Source organism: Pinus tabuliformis, chromosome 4_1, assembly GCF_031772625.1.
Source record: "Pinus tabuliformis cultivar Carrire ecotype Pingquan chromosome 4_1, CPIR1, whole genome shotgun sequence".
Classification (NCBI taxonomy): domain Eukaryota; kingdom Viridiplantae; phylum Streptophyta; class Pinopsida; order Pinales; family Pinaceae; genus Pinus; species Pinus tabuliformis.
In genome coordinates this window covers 565,627,740-565,647,483 of record NC_142303.1, presented here as the reverse complement: position 1 = coordinate 565,647,483, position 19,744 = coordinate 565,627,740, and the positions used below count along the sequence as shown (strand labels likewise).

Below are 19,744 nucleotides of genomic sequence, written 5' to 3'. Positions count from 1 at the left end.
CTCAAATGCCTCGGAAGAACCCATAATGATGATGTCCCATGTTAGGATTGTGACACGATCGCAAGATTATGGAAGTAAAAGTCCTGTTGATGGTAAGGAAGTAGAATCTTCTAATTCGAACCCATCAACTTCAACTCCTGGTTCTGATCCGCTACAGATCGAGAAACCTAACCCAGACTTAGTAATCAAACCGCCTGCTAAGGGTATACTTCGAAAGTCAGCTTTCAATCCACATGCGAGAGCTACTCAGAACTATAACATTGTTGAAGATTTAGCTATTTCTCCTTTAGCAATGTCAGCTTTGGAGGTGCTGCAATCATGTCCAGCACAACGTAAATTGCTATTGTCGGCTATAGGAGCTGTTGATATTCAGGACTCGAACCTTATAATCTTCGATTTATAAAATAGTACACCTCGCTTACCTCATCAAATGGCTTTCCAGATTTCAGTGTTAGTCAAAAACAGACCTTGCTTTAGGACTTTGATTGATGAGGGAGCTTCAACGTGTATTATGTCGATCCAGTGTTGGAGATTGCTTGGTTCTCCTACACTTAATCAATCCCCGACGATTCTAAAGGCTTTTGATGGCCGTGGGTTCCATCCTTTTGGCATTCTACAGGATTTACCTATAGGGGTTGAAGGCAAAACTGTTAATCTAGATGTGGAAGTGGTTGATGCCCCCCTAGATTACAACCTTCTCTTCGGTCGTAGTTGGTCTTACGCTATGGCTGTTGTTGTTTCATCAGTCTTTCAGCTTATAAAGTTTCCTCATAATGGAAAGATCGTAACTATAGACCAGCTAACTTACTTTTCATCCGACCCAGCCTCTTCTGAAAGTATCCAACATGTCGGCAAAACAATTATCCCTTATAAGGATGTTGGGGTAGGATTGGTTAAAGATTCTGGTTTACTAGGAACTTTTTCCTTTCCTCCTCCTAACGTATCGCCTTCTACTGCAACCATTCATATGATTTCATCAGACACTGTTGTTTATCATGATCCTTGGATCTTACCTTCCGAATCTGAGATGGATTCATTTGGTGATGCCATGCCTTTAAGTCCTCATGAAATTGCGTATCAGGATGTACAGTCGTTTTTCAACACTTCTTCGACCGAAATTGACCTAATGAATGTGGTCCATGAAGAATCACTTTCAACATCAAACTCAGATTCAACAACTTTTTCTGGACTTGTTCATACTGATGAGCAGATTCGAGAAATTTTGTCTGTTGATGATTTACCATGGGAAGATCTTCATCATAGATCTTCGTTCTTACCTAAGATTGATCATTTTGAAAATGATTTTTCATCTATTTTTACTACTGATTTTGTCAAAGAACCTCAGAATCCATTGCAAAATCTTGATTCTGAGTTAAATTTGGGAAATATTTCTCGAACAGTTCCTATTGACATTTCAGTTAAACCTAGAATTGTTGAAAACATTCATATAGGTGCCTCCTGTACGGAAAATGAACTTCAAACATATAAGGCCCTATTTCAAGAATTCCGCGACGTGTTTGCCTGGTCATATGAAGAAATGCCAGGAATTGATCCAGCAATTGTTGTTCATGAAATCAAAACTTACCCGAATGCTAAACTCGTTCGGCAACGTTTGCGTCAGATTCACCCGCGAAAAGCTACTGCTATTAAAGCAGAAGTTGAAAAATTACTTAAAGCAGGTTTCATTTATCCAATTCCCTTAACGGATTGGGTATCGAATATTGTTCCTGTTAACAAAAAGCAAGGAACAATAAGAATATGTATCGATTATAGGGATATTAATCGAGCCTGTCCCAAAGACAATTATCCAACTCCCTATATCGATCAAATCATTGATGATTGTGTCGGCAGTGAAATTTTCTCCTTTATGGATGGTTTTTCGGGTTACAATCAAATCAACATTCTACCTGCTGATCAACCAAAAACGGCTTTTATTTGTCCATGGGGGACATTTGCTTATTGCAAATTACCTTTTGGGTTGAAAAATGCCGGAGCAACTTTTCAAAGAGCTATGTCTTATGCGTTTCATGACATCAAGCACATTGTGCAACCTTATCTCGATGATTTACCTGCTCATTCATTACGTAGAGCCGATCATCTCATTCATTTACGAGCAATCTTTATGAGATGTAGGCATTATCGAATTAGGTTGAATCCACACAAATGTGTTTTCTGTATACAAACGGGTCATTTACTGGGATTCGTTGTTTCGAAAGCCGGCATTCGTGTCAATCCCTCAAATGTTGAAGCTATTGTCAAATTGCCTCCTCCTTCGACTCTTAGCCAACTCCAAAGTTTTCAAGGGAAAGCAAACTTTTTACGTCGATTCATTCCTAACTACGCCGAGATAACAAAGGGTTTTACCAGGTTGTTGAAACAGAATACTCCATTCTTTTGGGATGAGATAGCTGACAAATCTTTTGATGCACTTAAACATGCGTTGACCCATGCACCGTTATTGCATCCTCCCAACTACAACCAAGATTACTTCTTGTATCTCGCCGCATCTCATTCCACCATCGGGATGGTATTAGTTTAGGAAGATGAATTCGACAGTGAACATGTGATTTATTACCTTAGTCGAACTTTGAATCCGACTGAGCTAAAATATTCACATGTGGAGAAATTGGCCTTGGCAGCTGTTCAAGCTGTCCAACGATTTCGTCATTACATTTTACTACGCAAAACTACTATAATTTCCGACTACAACCCTATGATCTATATTTTGACCAAACAATTGCTAGGGGGCAAGTATTCCAAATGGATTGTTATCCTGCAGGAATTTGACTTGGAATTTGAAAAATCTAAGTCAAAGAAATCTTTAGTTTTTGCGGAGTTGATGTGTGACTTCCCGCGTGCTGACACTGAAACTGTGGCGGAGGAGCCCATTGCGGACGACTCCTTGTTTCTTATCAGCACTCTTGATCCATGGTATGGGAATATCATAGTTTATCTCCAAACCCAATCTTTTCGGCGTGAGATTTCACTATCTCAGCGTCGGAAAATACACTTCCAATCCCAACAATATAAAGTTATTGGAGATACACTCTATCGTCGTGGGGCGGACTCTGTTTTCCGACGTTGTTTAACTCATGAGGAAGCCGAAAGGGTTCTAAATGACTGTCACTCTGGAGCGTGTGGCGGTCATATGTCTGGGTATGCCATAGCCCAAAAGATATTGCGCGCTGTCTATTTCTGGCCGTCTTTGTTTAAAGATTGTATAGACGCGGTCCGAAAATGCCACAATTGTCAAATTTTTGATCGAAAGATGCGTGCTCCACCTGCTCTTCTCCACCATATAATTGCCATTGGTCCTTTTGCAAAGTGGGGTATCGACTTTATTACATGTAACCCTCACTCGGCCGAGGGGCATGTGTATATCATCCTTGCGGTAGATTATTTTACCAAGTGGGCCGAGGCGATGCCTACATTTTCGGCAGACGGAAAAACTGCTGCAATTTTCGTTTTCAATCATATAATTGCTAGGTTCGGTGTTCCACAAGTGATTATCACTGATCATGGGCGTCATTTTCGAAACATCATGATGACTGAACTAACAGATCAGCTTGGCCTGCGTCACGATAGTTCAACTCCATATTACCCACAGGCTAATGGTCTGGTTGAAGCCATCAACAAAGTTCTAGTCATTATGATCTGACGAATCATTGGGATTCATAGGTCGAATTGGCATAACATGTTATTTTCAGCGCTTTGGGCGTATCGAACCTCAGTAAAAACATCAACTGGTTTCACTCCTTTCCAACTAGTTTATGGTTTGGAAGCTGTGTTACCCATTGAATGCGAAATCCCGTCATTGCAAATAGCCATAGAGTTACTTCCAGCCACTTCCGAAGAGGAGAAAAGTTTGTTGTACTTGACTCAGCTAGATGAGAATCGACGTGATGCTGCACTAGTAATCGAAACTCATGCCAAACGTATTAAAGCTCAGTAAGATCGAAATGTTACACCTCGTAATTTTTCGGAAGGAGACCTAGTCTTACTATACGATCAAGCAAATGATAAGCTAGGCGCTGGAAAGTTCGTACCCATGTGGCATGGTCCTTATGTTGTTAAGTGAAAGCTGGCAAAAGGGGCCTATGAATTGGTAGATTTTGACGGTGTCTCTTTAGGTAAACCCAGAAATGGTCTTTACCTGAAGAGATATTATGCTTAAATCTGGGTGTGGAGATTTTAGTTAGATTAGTTTTCTTTCTAGCTAGTGTGTTTTAGATTAGAAAAGTGTGCTTAGTTTAGAGAGTGTTTTTGTCATTATTCCTGCTTATCTTGATTTTACTCTTGATATTGCAGATGTCGACGTCTCTTCAAACATACATTGGTTTTGCTGATGGTGCTTGTCGTAATACACGGAACATCTCTTCCATAGCTTGGGTTATCTATTCACCCTCTGATGAGTTGGTATCTATGCATGGGGTAAGCCTCGGTCAAACAACGAACAACATTGCAGAGTATAGTGCAGTGATTGAGTTATTATTTGAATCCATCTCATTTGGGATTCGGAGTTTGATTGTGAGGTTAGATTCTGAACTCGTTGTATTGCAGCTTAATAGAGTTTATGCCATTAGAAATCCAGTGTTATTAAGATTATTTTTAAGAGTTCGTCTCTTGGAACGTGAATTTGATTATATTGAATATCAGCATATTCCAAGATATTTAAATACATTAGCAGATGCAATTGCTTCTCGAATGTTAAGTAGACATTTGCAATAATCAAACAGTAAATTTAAAAACATTTCATAACATTCTTTACAAGATAGCCAGTAATAGTGATATAGCATAGCATAGGAGTGTGCCAATATATACATCGTCTTCGATCATAGGTTGAAAAACACCTTATGATCGGCAAAAATGATAGTACAAAAAGCAAAAAAGTCATATGAGTCTACAATAGGCGATCATCCTATCACTGGTGATGATCACGATAAGAAACCACTGCTCGGGCCACCCTACAAAGAAACCTCCTGAAAGGTCTTGGGACCCCAATCACATAGCATTGTAACCTAAGAGGAATGTCATCTATGCTAGTCTCTGGAATGTCTGCTGTCAAACGCTCTAAATGGTTTTCCAATTCGGCCAGGGTCTCTGTAGATTCATCCCGTGGGGCTAGTATTGCTGCAGCTGGGTGTTTCCTCTCATAAGGCCGGAGAGTGGCTGGTCGGCATGGACCTACATATGCATTTGAAACTTTTTACTATCAATTTTGAGACGATTTAAAAACAAAAAAAAATTAAATTAGAAAATGTTGAAAATGATTTTACCTGAGTCATCCCATTGCTCTCCTGGTGGAAGAGCCATGTCTGGGTCACCACGATAATCCATCCCAGCATAAGGAAAATCCTGACTCGCAAAAACTTGGTTCTCTAACCAATGAAAATACTCAGGAGGAAATCGAACAACCTCAGAACCCTCCTCAGGATGATGGGCCATAACTGCAACCCAACGCATCAGTTTGGGCTCTCGGGGAAGTCCAGCTTCAATGGAAAGATGTTGTGGGACTAACATTGGGACCCTCTCTAGACCAAAACTCACAACTAAGAAACCATATCCAAAGTTTTTTAGTTGTCCGTTCTTTGCTCTAGTCAGTTGGCATTTTACATTAGCCAACACAGCTTCGCACCAGTTGAAGACGGTGCCTCGATAACTATCTACTGCCATCTGCATTTGGGATCCGGTGGCCAGATGCAGTGCTGCGCTTCCGTAGAGTCTGGTGACAATAAATGCAATCACTCAGTTTAGGATGGGAGATGGTTTTGATATCAATCCCCTTGTCTTTGGTTTGGTCGTTACAAAACTCTAGCCAGAGACTATCGACAGACTGGCCACCTGGCCTAGTCCCGAATAGAGTCAATTGTTCACCTCTCTTGGGCAAACCAGTCAAAAAGTAAATATCCTCTGGCTCCATTTCGAGCTGGTGGCCACCAATAATGAAACATTGGTCCTGTATATTCCATCTGTCCACTAGCCACTGCAAAAAGTCTACTTGGGCCCTCATGCCAGGTATGGCCCAGAATTTAAATAACCCGCATGCCTTCAATGCATCTATCGAAGGTTGATGATTAATTGCGGCGAGGTCCACATCTTCGTGCTCCCGTTCCCGCCAACTAAGCATGGTGTATATCCTACATTGAAAGAAAAGGCGGATTAAAACATTTTAAATCAAAGTTTTTGGGCAGAAATTGAAGAATTTGGAATTGTAAAACCTATGCCGCGGGGACCGCACTCTCCAGTTAGAGACAGTGCGTAGGTCTGCACTCTGCCTGAACAACAGGTGCGGGCCCCTGGCTCTATCCTGTGTAGGAAAAGTTGGGGTCCGCAGGTTTCGCATGTTGCGCCTGTGGACCCCCGCGAGCGGACTTTTAAACAAAATTCTTCCTAAAAACCAAAATAGAAACCTAAAAACAAAATTCAAACGGTTGAAATGCAAGATTAAAGTGATGTGGATTACCTGGAGGTGACGGTTTTCAATTCCAACGGACGGATTTTCCGCAATCTTCACAGAAGTTTCTTACCCAAAAGCTCTCTTTTCTCACTCTGAATTCAAACGGTAAAAATGAATTTACAAAAGCCCTTTTTATAAGCTTTTTTAAATAAATGAATTTTTAATTTGTTTATTTTTCACTTTAAAGAGGTAACTTTTTGATGCGTTTTTATCTATTTTAAATAGGTATGGGTAATGTTTGAGTTTTTGTGCAGAATATTGGATTTTTCAGACAAAATTGATCATTTTCAACAAAAAACATTAGAGTCATCTTTAAGCTCTTTTCTGACTCCTAAAATATGAAAAGATTGTCGAGTTTTTCTTTTTAAGCTCATTAAAACGGAATTAAAAAGACGGTCCACTTACAGCTCTTTTCTGACCATATAAACATGAAAAGATTGCCGGATTTTTGTTGTTTCAAATTCGATATTGGTTATAAAATGACGTGTCATTGATCGCTTTTTTACTTTTTCAGATCAAAGACACTAATTATGAAAAGTACTCCTTGATCGTAATGGTCAAGCGGTTCTCTCAGGTATTATTTTATACTTTTTCGGGCTTGGGAGACACAAATTTACGAAAAATGACAACCATGGAGTTTTCTTAAGTTTTTCTTCTGACTCCCTAAAATTGAAAAACGTCGAGTTTCTCCTATACTGAGCTCGTTAAAATTTAACAGTAAAGGACCTATTCAATTACAAACAAGAACGGACCACTCCTTCTTAGGGTTCGAATTTAAACTAAGTTGGACTCATCTGAAAGATGAGCTTATAACCAAGCAAATGTTATCATCCTCAAGCTTGTTAAAAAATAAAGAGGTACTTGCCAGAAATGGTGGGGGAAGAGAGAGGAAAATGAACCTGTTTATTATACTTTGTGTCTCAGAAAAACATTCAACCACTCTTGAACACGACACTTTTTGTTCACCTGGGTTGGGAAATCCTTTGCCTAACAGTTAATCAAACCATATTGAAAGTCTTTAGCCGGTTTCTGGGTATTAGCTTTGGGTCAATTGTCACCAAACCATCTGCAGTGTCGTTATGTGTTCAAGAGGTCAGTGCAAATAAACCATTCATCTGCAAAATATCTGTCATCCATCTTGACCATCACTGAGTCAGTCCTTGCAACTATATTTCTTCAAACTTGATCTATGATTTCGTGTTGTGGACTTGCCTACGACGAATCGCTTTCTATCGACTTCAGCTCATTATCTAGAAATCGTCAGTACCTTGGAATTTGCATGCCTCAATGGCAGTTTTCTCGCCTTCGACAATAGGTTGCATCATTGACCTTCGATCGAAGGATTCCGTGACATGTTCGACATCAACACATCTATTCACATTTCATGGATTGTACTGAGTACTTTGAGAGCCATTGACATTACTGGTGGTTTCTCTCACACTTGTTAACAATTTACATCATTGACTGGTAATCAAGTGGTTTCTACCATGTTCGACTTCGACACATTCATTCACATGGACAGAATCGTACTATTTCGGGAAGTAGAAATCAAGACCCTGGATCTAGTTTCCACCATCCAGGCTGTGAGGAATTTTGTTATTCATTATACAGTGGACTATTCATAAACAGATGGTTGCGCCCATACTGTGTCTACATGTGTCTATACTTGTGATGTATTACAAGATCATTCCTATATCAGAGCAGTTTAGTTAGTTTTCTAGTCAGTTTTGATCTGAGTATGGGAATGCCTACCTCAGCGATGATATGACCACACATATATATTTTGTATTGAATGTTTTTACAAGTTCCAACTAGGCTCTCCACAAGACGATCCTCGAAATGATAAAGTACTTCACTCTTCTTAGATGACAAATACTATCTATTACAGACTTCGCACTTTAGGGGGCAATCTGTTGCACAAAATATTGTCACCATGACATTTTGCAGTCAGTGTGAGTCTATCACCACTCATACTTTCCTCCTATGCAAGTCTTAAACCTCAACTCTTCATGTCAAGCCTTAAAAATGAGAGAAAGTCCTTGAAAATCTTTAAAACTCTGGTTCCGCACTTTCTCTTAGCATTACCTGCGGTCCCGCACCCCTTGGTCATGTTCCCTGCGGACCTGCCCGCTCTGTCTCTAAAGTAAAGGGTGCGGACCCCTGTAAAAGTCAAAAAGGCGCAAGTTTATTATTAAAAACTCACTTTGGGTTAATTCTGGACGCTTCTAGAAGGAATCTTGAGGTGGCAAGTTCGCTCTTAGGTGGTTCATGCATCCCATAACTAAAGGAGCTAACCCCTTGATGTGAGGAGCTTATCCCTTTGAAGGAGGACTCTATCCCTTTGAAGGTGGACCTGGTAACTTCCTTCCTCTGCACTATAAAATGAGGCATTGGGCTGATTGCTAGGGAGGTTGAAAGCTGAATATTTTTTAGGGTAAATGCTGTTGGAATTTAGACTTCCTAATTGAGCTTAAGAGGAGAGATTACATACCTTTTGATCTCATTGGGGAAAGTGTGAAGCTTGTCAAAGTAGAGGATATTCTTGCTGGACCCTGGGAGGAGCTTGTACAACATCAAGGCACCAAGGTTGTAAAGTTCTTCTTTGTTTAAAGTTAATACAATCAAGTTCATTTTTCTCAATAAGCTGTCTTCTATGGTTTATTTCATGAATTCCATGATCATCATGATAAATATGATTTATTATATTAGCTATGCAGGTGTTATTTGATGTGTGCTTGTTTGTGTTTGCAGGTTCTTAAAAGGAAGCTCATTTGGACGGTCGAAGCGTGGCTGCCACAAACTAGCGTTAGACTTGAGGTAGGGTCTAAAACACCTCTTGGCTTTTATTTATAAATCGCAATATTTAGAGAAAGATAAAATTTTCTTTTTTTGCTTGTCGCTAGATATCTGTAGATACTAGGGAGATCGGTCTTGTCAGCAAGAATGATTTATCCGGCCGACACCTTGGTTGGACAAACGTTATAGAGCCCTATAACAACTTCGGTTGAGTTACTAGTCCTGGAGCCCTGGTTGGACAAATTCTCTAGAGCCCTTGGTGGGTTGAGTTACTAGTCTTGGAACCTTGGTTGGAAAAACTCTCTAGAGCCCGACAGTTGTGGGCTGAGTTACTAGTCCTAGAACCTCGATTGGAACAAACACTCTGGAGCCCTCGAAAGCTTGGGGAGAGACTAATCTGATGATGGTTTGTGATGTCTGGCCGTGAGGTGGAATCAATTCTTGATGGGTTGAAGTGGTTTGGCCTCTGGAATCCCTTGATAGTTGTGATTGATGTGTTTCATGAGATCCCACATTAATGCTTGGAATATGGCACGTGGGTGACTGACTAGAGAGAGATTTGGCCCAACCATGTCTATGGTTGGGTGGTTTGTGGAAATCCCGAACCTGGTTGGCCTTTGCATCAGTAATATGAGGTTATTTCTCCTTGTTATTTCATGAGTATTATATTGGTTTATATGTGGATTATATGGTTGTTGTTTCCTTGGTATTATTGTTGTTATTATGTTGGTTAAGAACATGTATTATGACAATGGCTATATATGACTCTCATCATGTTTTTACTTGTAAATGAATGAATAATGTATCTATGAACTAATAGATAAAATTGCAGCTAATGTGTTGAGGCATCAAGGCTTCTTAGCGATTCTCAGATAAATATGAGATCTCTATGATGAGTTCTGCAGTTAAGACCTGTAGCTTTCATTTTTGTGAGATGTTTGGTGAAATGCCTATCATGGCTAGTAGGGGTCCAATCTAGTCCTTGTCAATGTTTTTGCAAATGTATCTTTGTTTTGTTGTGTAAATTCATTTATGAAGGTGTCATTGAGTTCTAGGCAATGACCTGGGATCTGGGCTTGAAAAAGTGGCACAAAACTTGGAGTCACAGGCACAACACTAGGAAAAAAGTCTTTGGATGTTCCCTTGCCCTTGTTGTGGGAGCTTCTGGAGCCTCCCAGACGCACCCTTGTCCATATCAAGGGAGTGTCCCTGGTTTTGATGCACTAAAACTTCAGTTGGTCTCAAGGGTTGGTTACCTGAATGGTTGGGATGGCTCTGGGGAGTTTTGTTGTTGATGTGGAAGGTCTATGTAATGTGTTTCGTCGGTTCCACTTCCTTAACTGACACATAAGGAGTCAAATCATATCATAGTAACTTCTTGTCACATGTTTACCTCGGTTGGTCGGTTACTTGAGTAGATGTGGGACGAGGGTGTTACATCGACCCTGTGTCACGTGTGTACAAGAGTTGACGCGTTTTAAATCTCGTCAGTCAAACAAAAAAAAGAGTAATTTTTTTTAAACTTTTAATTACTTTATCTTTCTATATAAAGTTGATGTAAACTTTAGGTGAAAATTGAAGTATTTTCCTTAAGACCAACATTAAAATTTTTGTGATCCCTAGATATTTTTTTCCAATTTATTAATATAAATGTTATTTTATTATTTTTAAATATAATATTAGATAACAACATTTTAAATAGTACAACAATAACAAAACCATTTAAAATATAAATATAAATTTTAATAATAATTGTTTTCAAACATAATCAATATAATTAACGTATTTTCGATCTTTTCCTCATTGTATTATAGAATATTTCACAATTAAATTTAAATAATAAAATCATCTAAAATATAAATTTTAAATAATATTATAAATCTATCACAACAAAATAATAAAAATTACATATTAGAATTTATATATTAAATTTAAAATGTGTTAAATTCAAAAATATATTTATTAACATATATATCATTTAATAAAAAAATTAAATATTAAATATTATAATATGAAATTTTAAAAATATTATTATTATGTAATTTTAAGGTTATAGGCAAACCACACACTAAATTGGCGTATAAGACTTTCTTGTTTGTGAGACAAGGAATCCACCTCTTCACAACAATTTGACTGCGAAGTCTACCAAGACATATATACTCTACCTCCCTTAGTTTTGAACCTAGAACCTTTTTAAAAAAAACACATATTCTTAACTATTAAACCCACTCAAATTATATATAAAAATATATATAATATTTTAAAATTTTAAAATATTTATAATTAATATATAAAATTTAAATTTAAAAATATTATAATTTTATTTTCATTTCACAATAATTACCATCCTTAACCCCCCTTTTTAAAAATTTAAAACCTTCGCATAAACCGATTAATCTACATCCATAGATTAATATATAACAATCCTATCTTCCTTTTAAAATCAAACAATCCGAGAAATAAAAAGAACAGAATATAGGACTCATAACGAAACTCAAACCATTTCTTATCATCTTAATTAAAGAAAACACCAATAAGCAGGCTACACGTTCAACTTAATTTGATAAATAATTTTTGTCATCTTTAATCATCCCGTGACAGGTCAAAATCATGACTAATCCACAATTTTCAAACGTGATGTATTTGGTGATGATTTTAAAATCATGAGTAGCCCTTCACATGGCAGCTAAAAATCATCATTGGTCCACAGGTTCCATGGTTCAACTGTTTTTGTTCATTATTTTAAAGTCTAGTTCTTCACCTCACAGCAATTTTAGGATGTAACAAATAACTAATCTGTCTATAGGTCATAAATGCACTTTAACAAATAACTAATCTGTCTGCGCGAGCCATATTTCCCATGTTATCGGCAGGGGTTAAATTTGACGCTTGTATGGACGTATTTTGCATTTTTACCCGTAAAATACGTTTTATTTTTAAACCTCCACGTCATGCGCAACTTGCCATTCATTTTCAAAACCGTCATATTGACGGGCATGTATAAAAATTAAAAGTTTTATTTGTTTTATTTATAATTTTTCTTTATATATATTTAACCTATGGCATTTTTAATATGGTGTACCGCGTGTGACAGTGATCGGATCAGGATGCAGATTTTGCATTCAATTAACATTTAATTCACATTCGGCCCTTCGGGTTTACCGCTTACCAGTTATCAAATTAGCATTCAATTCACATTCGGCTTTTGATATGTATCGCATTCGCATAGCGTTTGGTTTTTATACCCTGAAATCTCTGCATCAAAAGTAGTTGTATTCAATGCTCTGGTGGGTATTCAATGCTCTGGATTTATTGGGGTTGGTATTGACAAAACTATCCAGCACATTCTTGATCACATAAACATTGCGGTTCGCTGCCAGAAGGAAATGGCATCTCTGAAAGATCTGGTAGTGAAAATCAAGCCTATCGTTAAGGAGATCCAAAAATACCGGCCAGCAATAAACAGGAAGGAAAAAGATAAGGCTCCAGCTGTAAACGGATGGCTTAAAGAGTTGGACGCCCTTCTCCAGCAGGCATCTAAAATGGTGCAAACTTCCACAATACCTATGTGTAACATTATATCTCGTTATCAAACCAGCCGGAGGATCAGGGGTTTGATTTCAGAGATCAATGAACATATCGAATTGTCCCCTTTGGTTGCGTTGGCCCAAATTCCAGAGCTACTAGAGGGTCAAACTCAAAAGCTCCAAGAGGAACTAGGGCAGATCGTAGCCTTGACTTCTTCAAGCACTTTTGCAAGTACATACCATGGTGTTCTGGCTCCAACGAGGTCTGCAATGATGAAATTGATCGACGAACCCCTTATAGTGGGACAGCAAAAAGCATTTTCAATTCTCGAAAAATTGGTAATCGATGAACCCAAGGCGAAGAGCATTGGCGTTGTTGGCAAGGGTGGATCCGGAAAAACTCTTCTTTTGAAGACGCTCGTCAACAGCCAAAAGGTACGCAGTGATTCTAAGGATGGTTTATTACTTTGGCTCACTGTTTCGCAAAGTCCCTCTTTCACTGCTTCTTAGTTCCTACCCATTATCATTTGATGTTCCCAAAATATCTATTTGATGTTCAGATTTTTTGTGAAAATATGAGCAGCACTGTTTTACATAGTTGAATTTAACTTTAATGTATAGAATATTTTTTAACTATTATTACAAATATCCCTATAAGATTACTTTCGTTTTGCTAGTATATTTCTTTCATTTTTGAATTGCAATGGTTTTAGCAATGCTGCCTTCTTCCATTTCTGAATTAGTTAAAATCACAATGATGGCAAAATCCGTGATGGGCTTATTTTCTGCGCTGATTCCCGTGAAGATTATTGACTTGACATGTTGTTTCCATATTCGATCAAGATCATGTCTGTTGCGATTTTGGACTTGTTTGATTTCGAATGCCTTCTGTTAAGTCTTACAACACCATATTAATATTGGGTGATGTAAGTTGAAGCAAGAAAATGTGGTAAAAACTGAATAATTAATTTTGAAATTGGAAAACCAAATACTAAATATTAGTTATTTTGCAATTGATTACCGCGGGCAAATTGGAAAACAAAACACGCCGTTTGCAATTGATTTCCGCGAAGAAATTGGAAATCAAAACTCGCCGTTGCCGGGGATCGAACCCGGGTCACCCGCGGGCCGCGTGATAGGCGGGAATACTCATCGAGTCATCACTATACTACAGTCTACAACGACAAGAGATGTTAGATGTACTAACGTATCTAATAAAACTAAACGGTAAACGAATTCGAGACGGATTACCTGGAGTCCCGGTTTCTTTCTGTGTTGACATTAGATCTTCAAGATATGTTTTGGGATATTAAACCAGCTGAATTCTGAGTAGTGGGTTATGTAAAAAATTGAGCTTTGTTTTGTATTTGTTGTAAAAAATTGGATTGCACTTTCAACAGCGGTTTGTGCAGTAAATAGCATTAGACTGTTGGGTTTTGTCCGAAATGAGGTTGAACACAACTTTTTCTCTGCAAAGTCGGTTGTTGGGAAAGGCTGGGAGCCACCAAAAGGGTCGTTGTATCCAACCGAGAAATCATGCACATTATGTTTTTGGTTTGAAAATTATTTCACAACTATTGTTCTTTTATTGTACAATTTGAAATTAGATGAAACTTGTACAAATAAATTTTAAAAGTCATATGATGGGCAGTTTAAAAATAAAAACGTCATAAAAAAATTCCTTGACGGGTAGGGTCACCCGTCAAATTTAACCCCTGGCTATCGGGCTTTAAATGAATGGCAGCAGTATTTGTAGTTGATTCCGTGACAAGTTAAAATCATGACTAATTTACAATTTTCAAATGTGACGTGTTTGGTTATGATTTTAAAATCATGAGTAGTCCCTCACCTGTCAGGTAAAAATCATCATTGGTTCACAGGTTCATGGTTCCACTGTATTTGGTCATTATTTTAAAATCTAATTCTAACTCTTTACCTTACAACACGTTTCAGGATGTAACAAATAACCAACCTACCTATGAGTCATAAATGCACCAACCCATATATGTTAATAACTATAACTATCAAAATCCTTACGACATCATTGGATCACAGGTCCATGGTTCCACTGTATTTGGTCATTATTTTAAAATCTAATTCTAACTCTTTACCATACAACACGTTTCAGGATGTAACAAATAACCAACCTGCCTATGAGTCATAAATGCACTAACCCATATATGTGAATAACTATAACTATCAAAATCCTTACCACACAAGTTTTAGGATGTAACAAATAACCAACTTGCCTATAAGTCATGAATGCACAAACCGATATGTGTCAATAACTATCAAAATCCAATGTAAACATATACGGCAACTCCTATTTCATAGACCATAGAAAAGTAAATGCTGCCTGACATGCAAGGGAGATAGCGTTCGCCCTCTCTCTCACAGCACGCGAATGGAGATAGCAGCCTGGAGAGAGAGGGCGAAAGCTATCTGCCTTGCATATCAGGAAGCATTTACTTTTGTATGGTCTATGAAATAAGAATTTCCAACATATACAGTCCAATACATTTATAACTCATTAACAAGTTGGCAGGCTCAAAATGACAGGATTGGTCTCTTGATTTTAAAATCATCACCTATAACTCATTAACAAGTTGGCAGGCTCAAAATGACGGGATTGGTCTCTTGATTTTAAAATCATCACCTTTCATGGTTGGTGTTTGGTCACGGTTTTAGAGAAACCGGGTCACCATGGAATTTTTTTTTATTTTTATTTTTTCTTGTTAGAAGTCATAGTCACTGAGACTGGATCACGAATTATGCTTTAAATTGCATGAAAGTCTTTATAACAAATTTAACCGAGCTACTGATCCCTTCACTCTGCAGGCACAATTTTGAATTAATATGTTTTGAATTTTGGTCTCATAAAACCATTCCAGTGCAGAAGAAGATGGAGATATGTTACCTGTGCATCATGAGAATGCTTCTACTCTTGTTTTGTTTGATTATGCCTGCAGTTCCTTCTGTGTTTTCTATCCAAGGCAATGCTTCTGATCAAGAGGCTGTGATTGGATTCATGTCTGCTATTGCTACTTATGATCCAGCCCAATCATTACCCACTTCTTGGAAACCAAATGTTTCAGTCTGTGAGTGGACGGGCATCACTTGCAGAAGGGGCACACAGAGAGTGGTTACCGTCGATGTGGGGAGTATGGGATGACAAGGTACAATTTCTCCCCTTCTCAGAATTCTCGACCTTCGCAATAACAGTTTTCATGGTCATATTCCCTATCAGCTAGGAAGCCTTTGGTCATATTCCCTATCAGCTAGGAAGCCTTTTTCGCTTAAAGATGCTTGCCCTCTCTGCAAATCAAATCCAAGGTTCTATTCCGCCCACTTTGGGTGGGTGTCGCAGTTTAACGATCTTCTCTATGTACTCTAACCATCTCGATGGAAACATTCCCTCAGAAATATGTGTTCTCTCCAAGTTACAATACATGGCCTTAGAATATAACAATCTGACAGGTACGATTCCCGGTTGCTTGGGAAACATGTCCTCTCTGAACTATATAAATTTGAAAAATAACACCTTTCACGGTAGCCTTCCATCCGAATTGGGTATGCTAAGTCTCCTCCGCCGCATCATTCTCTGGAACAACCGTCTGACAGGGAAATTTCCTTCTTCCCTTTCAAACTGCACAAATCTCCTACAATTGAATTTATGTGTCAACCAATTAACTGGACCCATTCCAGAAGAGCTGTGTAGCAAGAACACTGGGTTGCTGGGAATACATATGCTCGGTAATCAATTGAGTGGCAGCATTCCTGCTTCCCTCTTCAATTGTACGAAGCTTCAGGTGATCGAATTAGGGGAAAACCAGTTCAGCGGAGTACTGCCGATGGAGTTGGGTAAGTTGACGCAGCTCCAGTACCTTGACTTGTACCATAATCAACTGGTTAGCGGAAGCACCACGAGCTTGCCCATTCTCAGTGCACTTACTAACTGTTCCTCCCTGCAACTATTAAACTTAGCCTCTAATTATCTTAGAGGAAGTTTGCCCTTTTCTATTGGCCAGCTCTCTACAACATTGATCTTCTTGTACTTGAATGACAGATTGGAAACCTGACTAGTTTAACATTCCTTAAATTAGATAAGAATTCTTTTACAGGGGCAATTCCTTTTTCATTTAATATGCTTCAAAAGTTGGAAAGGTTATATCTGGGATCTAACAACTTACGAGGAACCATTCCAACAGAAATAGGGCAACTCAAAAGCTTAGGGCTGCTAGATCTCAGGGAAAATAATCTCTCTGGTAGAATCCCTGATTCTCTTGCCCACCTCCAGCAACTAATATATTTAAATCTCAATCAGAACCAGTTATCAGGTAATATACCTGCAAGTCTAGGAAAATGTATGAAGTTATTACAGCTAGACCTGTCATATAACAGGCTCAGTGGGTCTATACCTCCAGAGTTTGCAGGGCTTGAAAATTTAGCTTTTTATTTCAATCTTTCAAACAATTTATTACATGGGCCCATGCCTTTGGCACTGAGTAAGATGACTATGGTTCAGGCTATAGATGTGTCTGCAAATCAGTTGACCGGTGACCTTCCAAGCACACTCGAAAGCTGCAAAGAACTAGCATACCTGAATCTTTCTTGCAATGCACTTGAAGGTCTGATTCCAGTTTCACTTGGTGAACTTCAAAATCTTCAAAATATGGATTTATCCTCCAACAATTTGTCAGGTAGAATACCAGTGTCATTGGAAAAGCTCAAAATGCTTAGTCACTTGAATTTCTCTTCCAACAAATTGTCAGGTGAAGTCCCTAAAGATGGAGTTTTCAAAAAACTTGGTGCCACAGCATTTATGGGAAATGTTGGTCTTTGTGGAAGCTGGGTAAATTTGCCACCATGCTCTGTCGACAAGCATAAAAGTCATTCACATCTGAAAATAGTCATCATATATACTATTGTAGTTACAGCAGTGATTGTGTTGTGTTTCCTTTTGTGTATCTTGTGGAGATCCCAAAATCAGCGGCCTATTGTTCGAGAGGCCAAAGAATCCCTAAATGTGGGATACCGAAGAATTTCGTATGAAGAACTTGTGACTGCAACAGATGAATTTAGTGATGCCAATTTGTTGGGAGTTGGTAGTTTTGGGAAAGTATACAGAGGGGTTTTAAACGATGGTATAAGTGTTGCCATCAAACTTCTTAGTTTGGAAAATAACAAAGTTTACAAGAGTTTTTACAAAGAGTGTGATGTTTTGAGTAAAGTCAGGCACCGTAATCTGATTAGAGTCATTGCGGTTTATTCAAACCTTCAAATCAAAGCTTTGATATTTCCATTAATGCCCAATGGAAGTTTAGAAAAATGGTTATACCCCGATAATGATGGTGAAGGAAAAATTATTGGGATGAGTTTGATTCAGAGGTTCAAAATAGCAATAGAGATTGCTCATGGCTTGGCTTATCTTCATCACCATTGTCTTGTGCAAATCATCCACTGTGATCTAAAACCCAGCAATGTTCTTATTGGGGAAGATATGACAGCATATCTAATAGATTTTGGCATTGCTACCATCTGTTATGCAGATTCTGAGGACTCGGACTTCACTTCTACATATACACTCAAAGGATCAATTGGCTACATTCCTCCAGGTTAATTAATTAATTATTTGTTAAATAACATTTCAAACAATCTCTTAATTTTTTTTTATTTTTACTGAACATTTTAAATTGAAACCTTATTATGAAGATGTTTGAATGCAGAATATAGAATAGGTATACGTGCCACAACAAAAGGTGATGTTTATGGGTATGGAATAATTTTGTTGGAAATATTCACCGGAAAAAGACCTACCCACAACTTTTTTGTGGAAGGAATGAACCTGCACAAATGGGCGCGTAATGGTTTTCAAAATAGACTAGAAGAGGTAATTGATGAGAATATATTGAATACGAGTGCTACAGAAAAAGAGTTCCACTGCCTCAGTCGGCTCATAAGTATGGGTTTGCTTTGTACACAAGAATCTCCTCAAGAAAGACCTAATATGATGGATGTTGTGAAAACACTCCAAAGCATCCAAGAACATCTTCTAAGAGCTGTTTGACACTACAAATATAGAAACAGATATATATCCGCGATGTTAGGTAGCATACATACTGCTACCAACATACTTTGCCAGGCAAGTTCTGACAACTACACAAACTATGAAGCCACCTGAGTCCTTTGTCATTAGCTTTTCTCTCTATATATTACTGTTCAAAATCGATACATTTGCAACAAAATGCATTCAACATGATTTGTTTTATTTCTCTGGGTTGTGAGTTTTGTTGGGGTTGTGCAGTGATTCCTTGTGGATTTGAAACCATGTATGTAAAGCTGTGGCAATAGAGCAGTATTTGAAACCAGTTCCGTTTGGCCACTTTATTGGGAAACTGTTTGACACTTCTATTCCAAGCTGAATATTTTTTTCCTTGCTGCATGTGTTCTTCCTGCAGATAGTTTGCAGCCCCCATCAGTGCCCTACCTATATGAAGTCTCTCTATATGCTGAAGTGAATTCTCTGCAAGTTATTTCTGTATTTTGAGAGATCCAGCTTCTAGCTGTTAAGCTCTCATGCAATTTTATTTTGCTATTGTTTGGTGATTTCCTGGATCCCCTCTGTATGCTCTGGTTGCATTCTACCCGTGGTATCTACATTTTTTTAAGGCTATAAAAAAATAGCAAGTGGATCGTTTGTTTACAGTGTCCGTCCACCGCAGGCCTAAAATAGTTTTGCAATTAAGCCTTGTCGCATACAGATACAAGATTTCATGTTGCCCTCTCTCCACCATTCTAGTTGTGTGGAAAGAAGACGGGCATTGTTTTAATTTGATGTGTTATAGATGGAGCCTAGTCATTTTATTTTTAAGTCAACCCTTCACTATACAGTGTATATAATTGAGCAAAATTTATCGGTTCATCGATGCTGTCACCTTTTGGCAAAAATAAAAATAAAAAATAT

At 38.2% G+C, this 19,744-nt stretch overlaps 1 protein-coding gene across 1 annotated transcript; it reads left to right on the top strand.

Annotated features, from left to right (window-relative positions):
- Positions 1-16,824: 16,824 nt before the first annotated feature.
- Positions 16,825-19,521, top strand: LOC149177134 (putative receptor-like protein kinase At3g47110). The gene is made up of 2 exons (XM_089423306.1): positions 16,825-18,395; positions 18,507-19,521. Exons 1-2 carry the CDS (start codon positions 16,925-16,927, stop codon positions 18,845-18,847), a joined length of 1,812 nt encoding a protein of 603 aa, XP_089279432.1. The 5' UTR covers positions 16,825-16,924; the 3' UTR covers positions 18,848-19,521.
- Positions 19,522-19,744: the final 223 nt, after the last annotated feature.

Coding starts and splice junctions, on each gene's coding strand:
- LOC149177134 (XM_089423306.1), top strand. CDS start 16,925: ATGCTTCAAAAGTTGGAAAGGTTATATCTGGGATCTAACAACTTACGA. Junction 18,396..18,506: donor AATTGGCTACATTCCTCCAG/GTTAATTAATTA, acceptor GTTTGAATGCAG/AATATAGAATAGGTATACGT.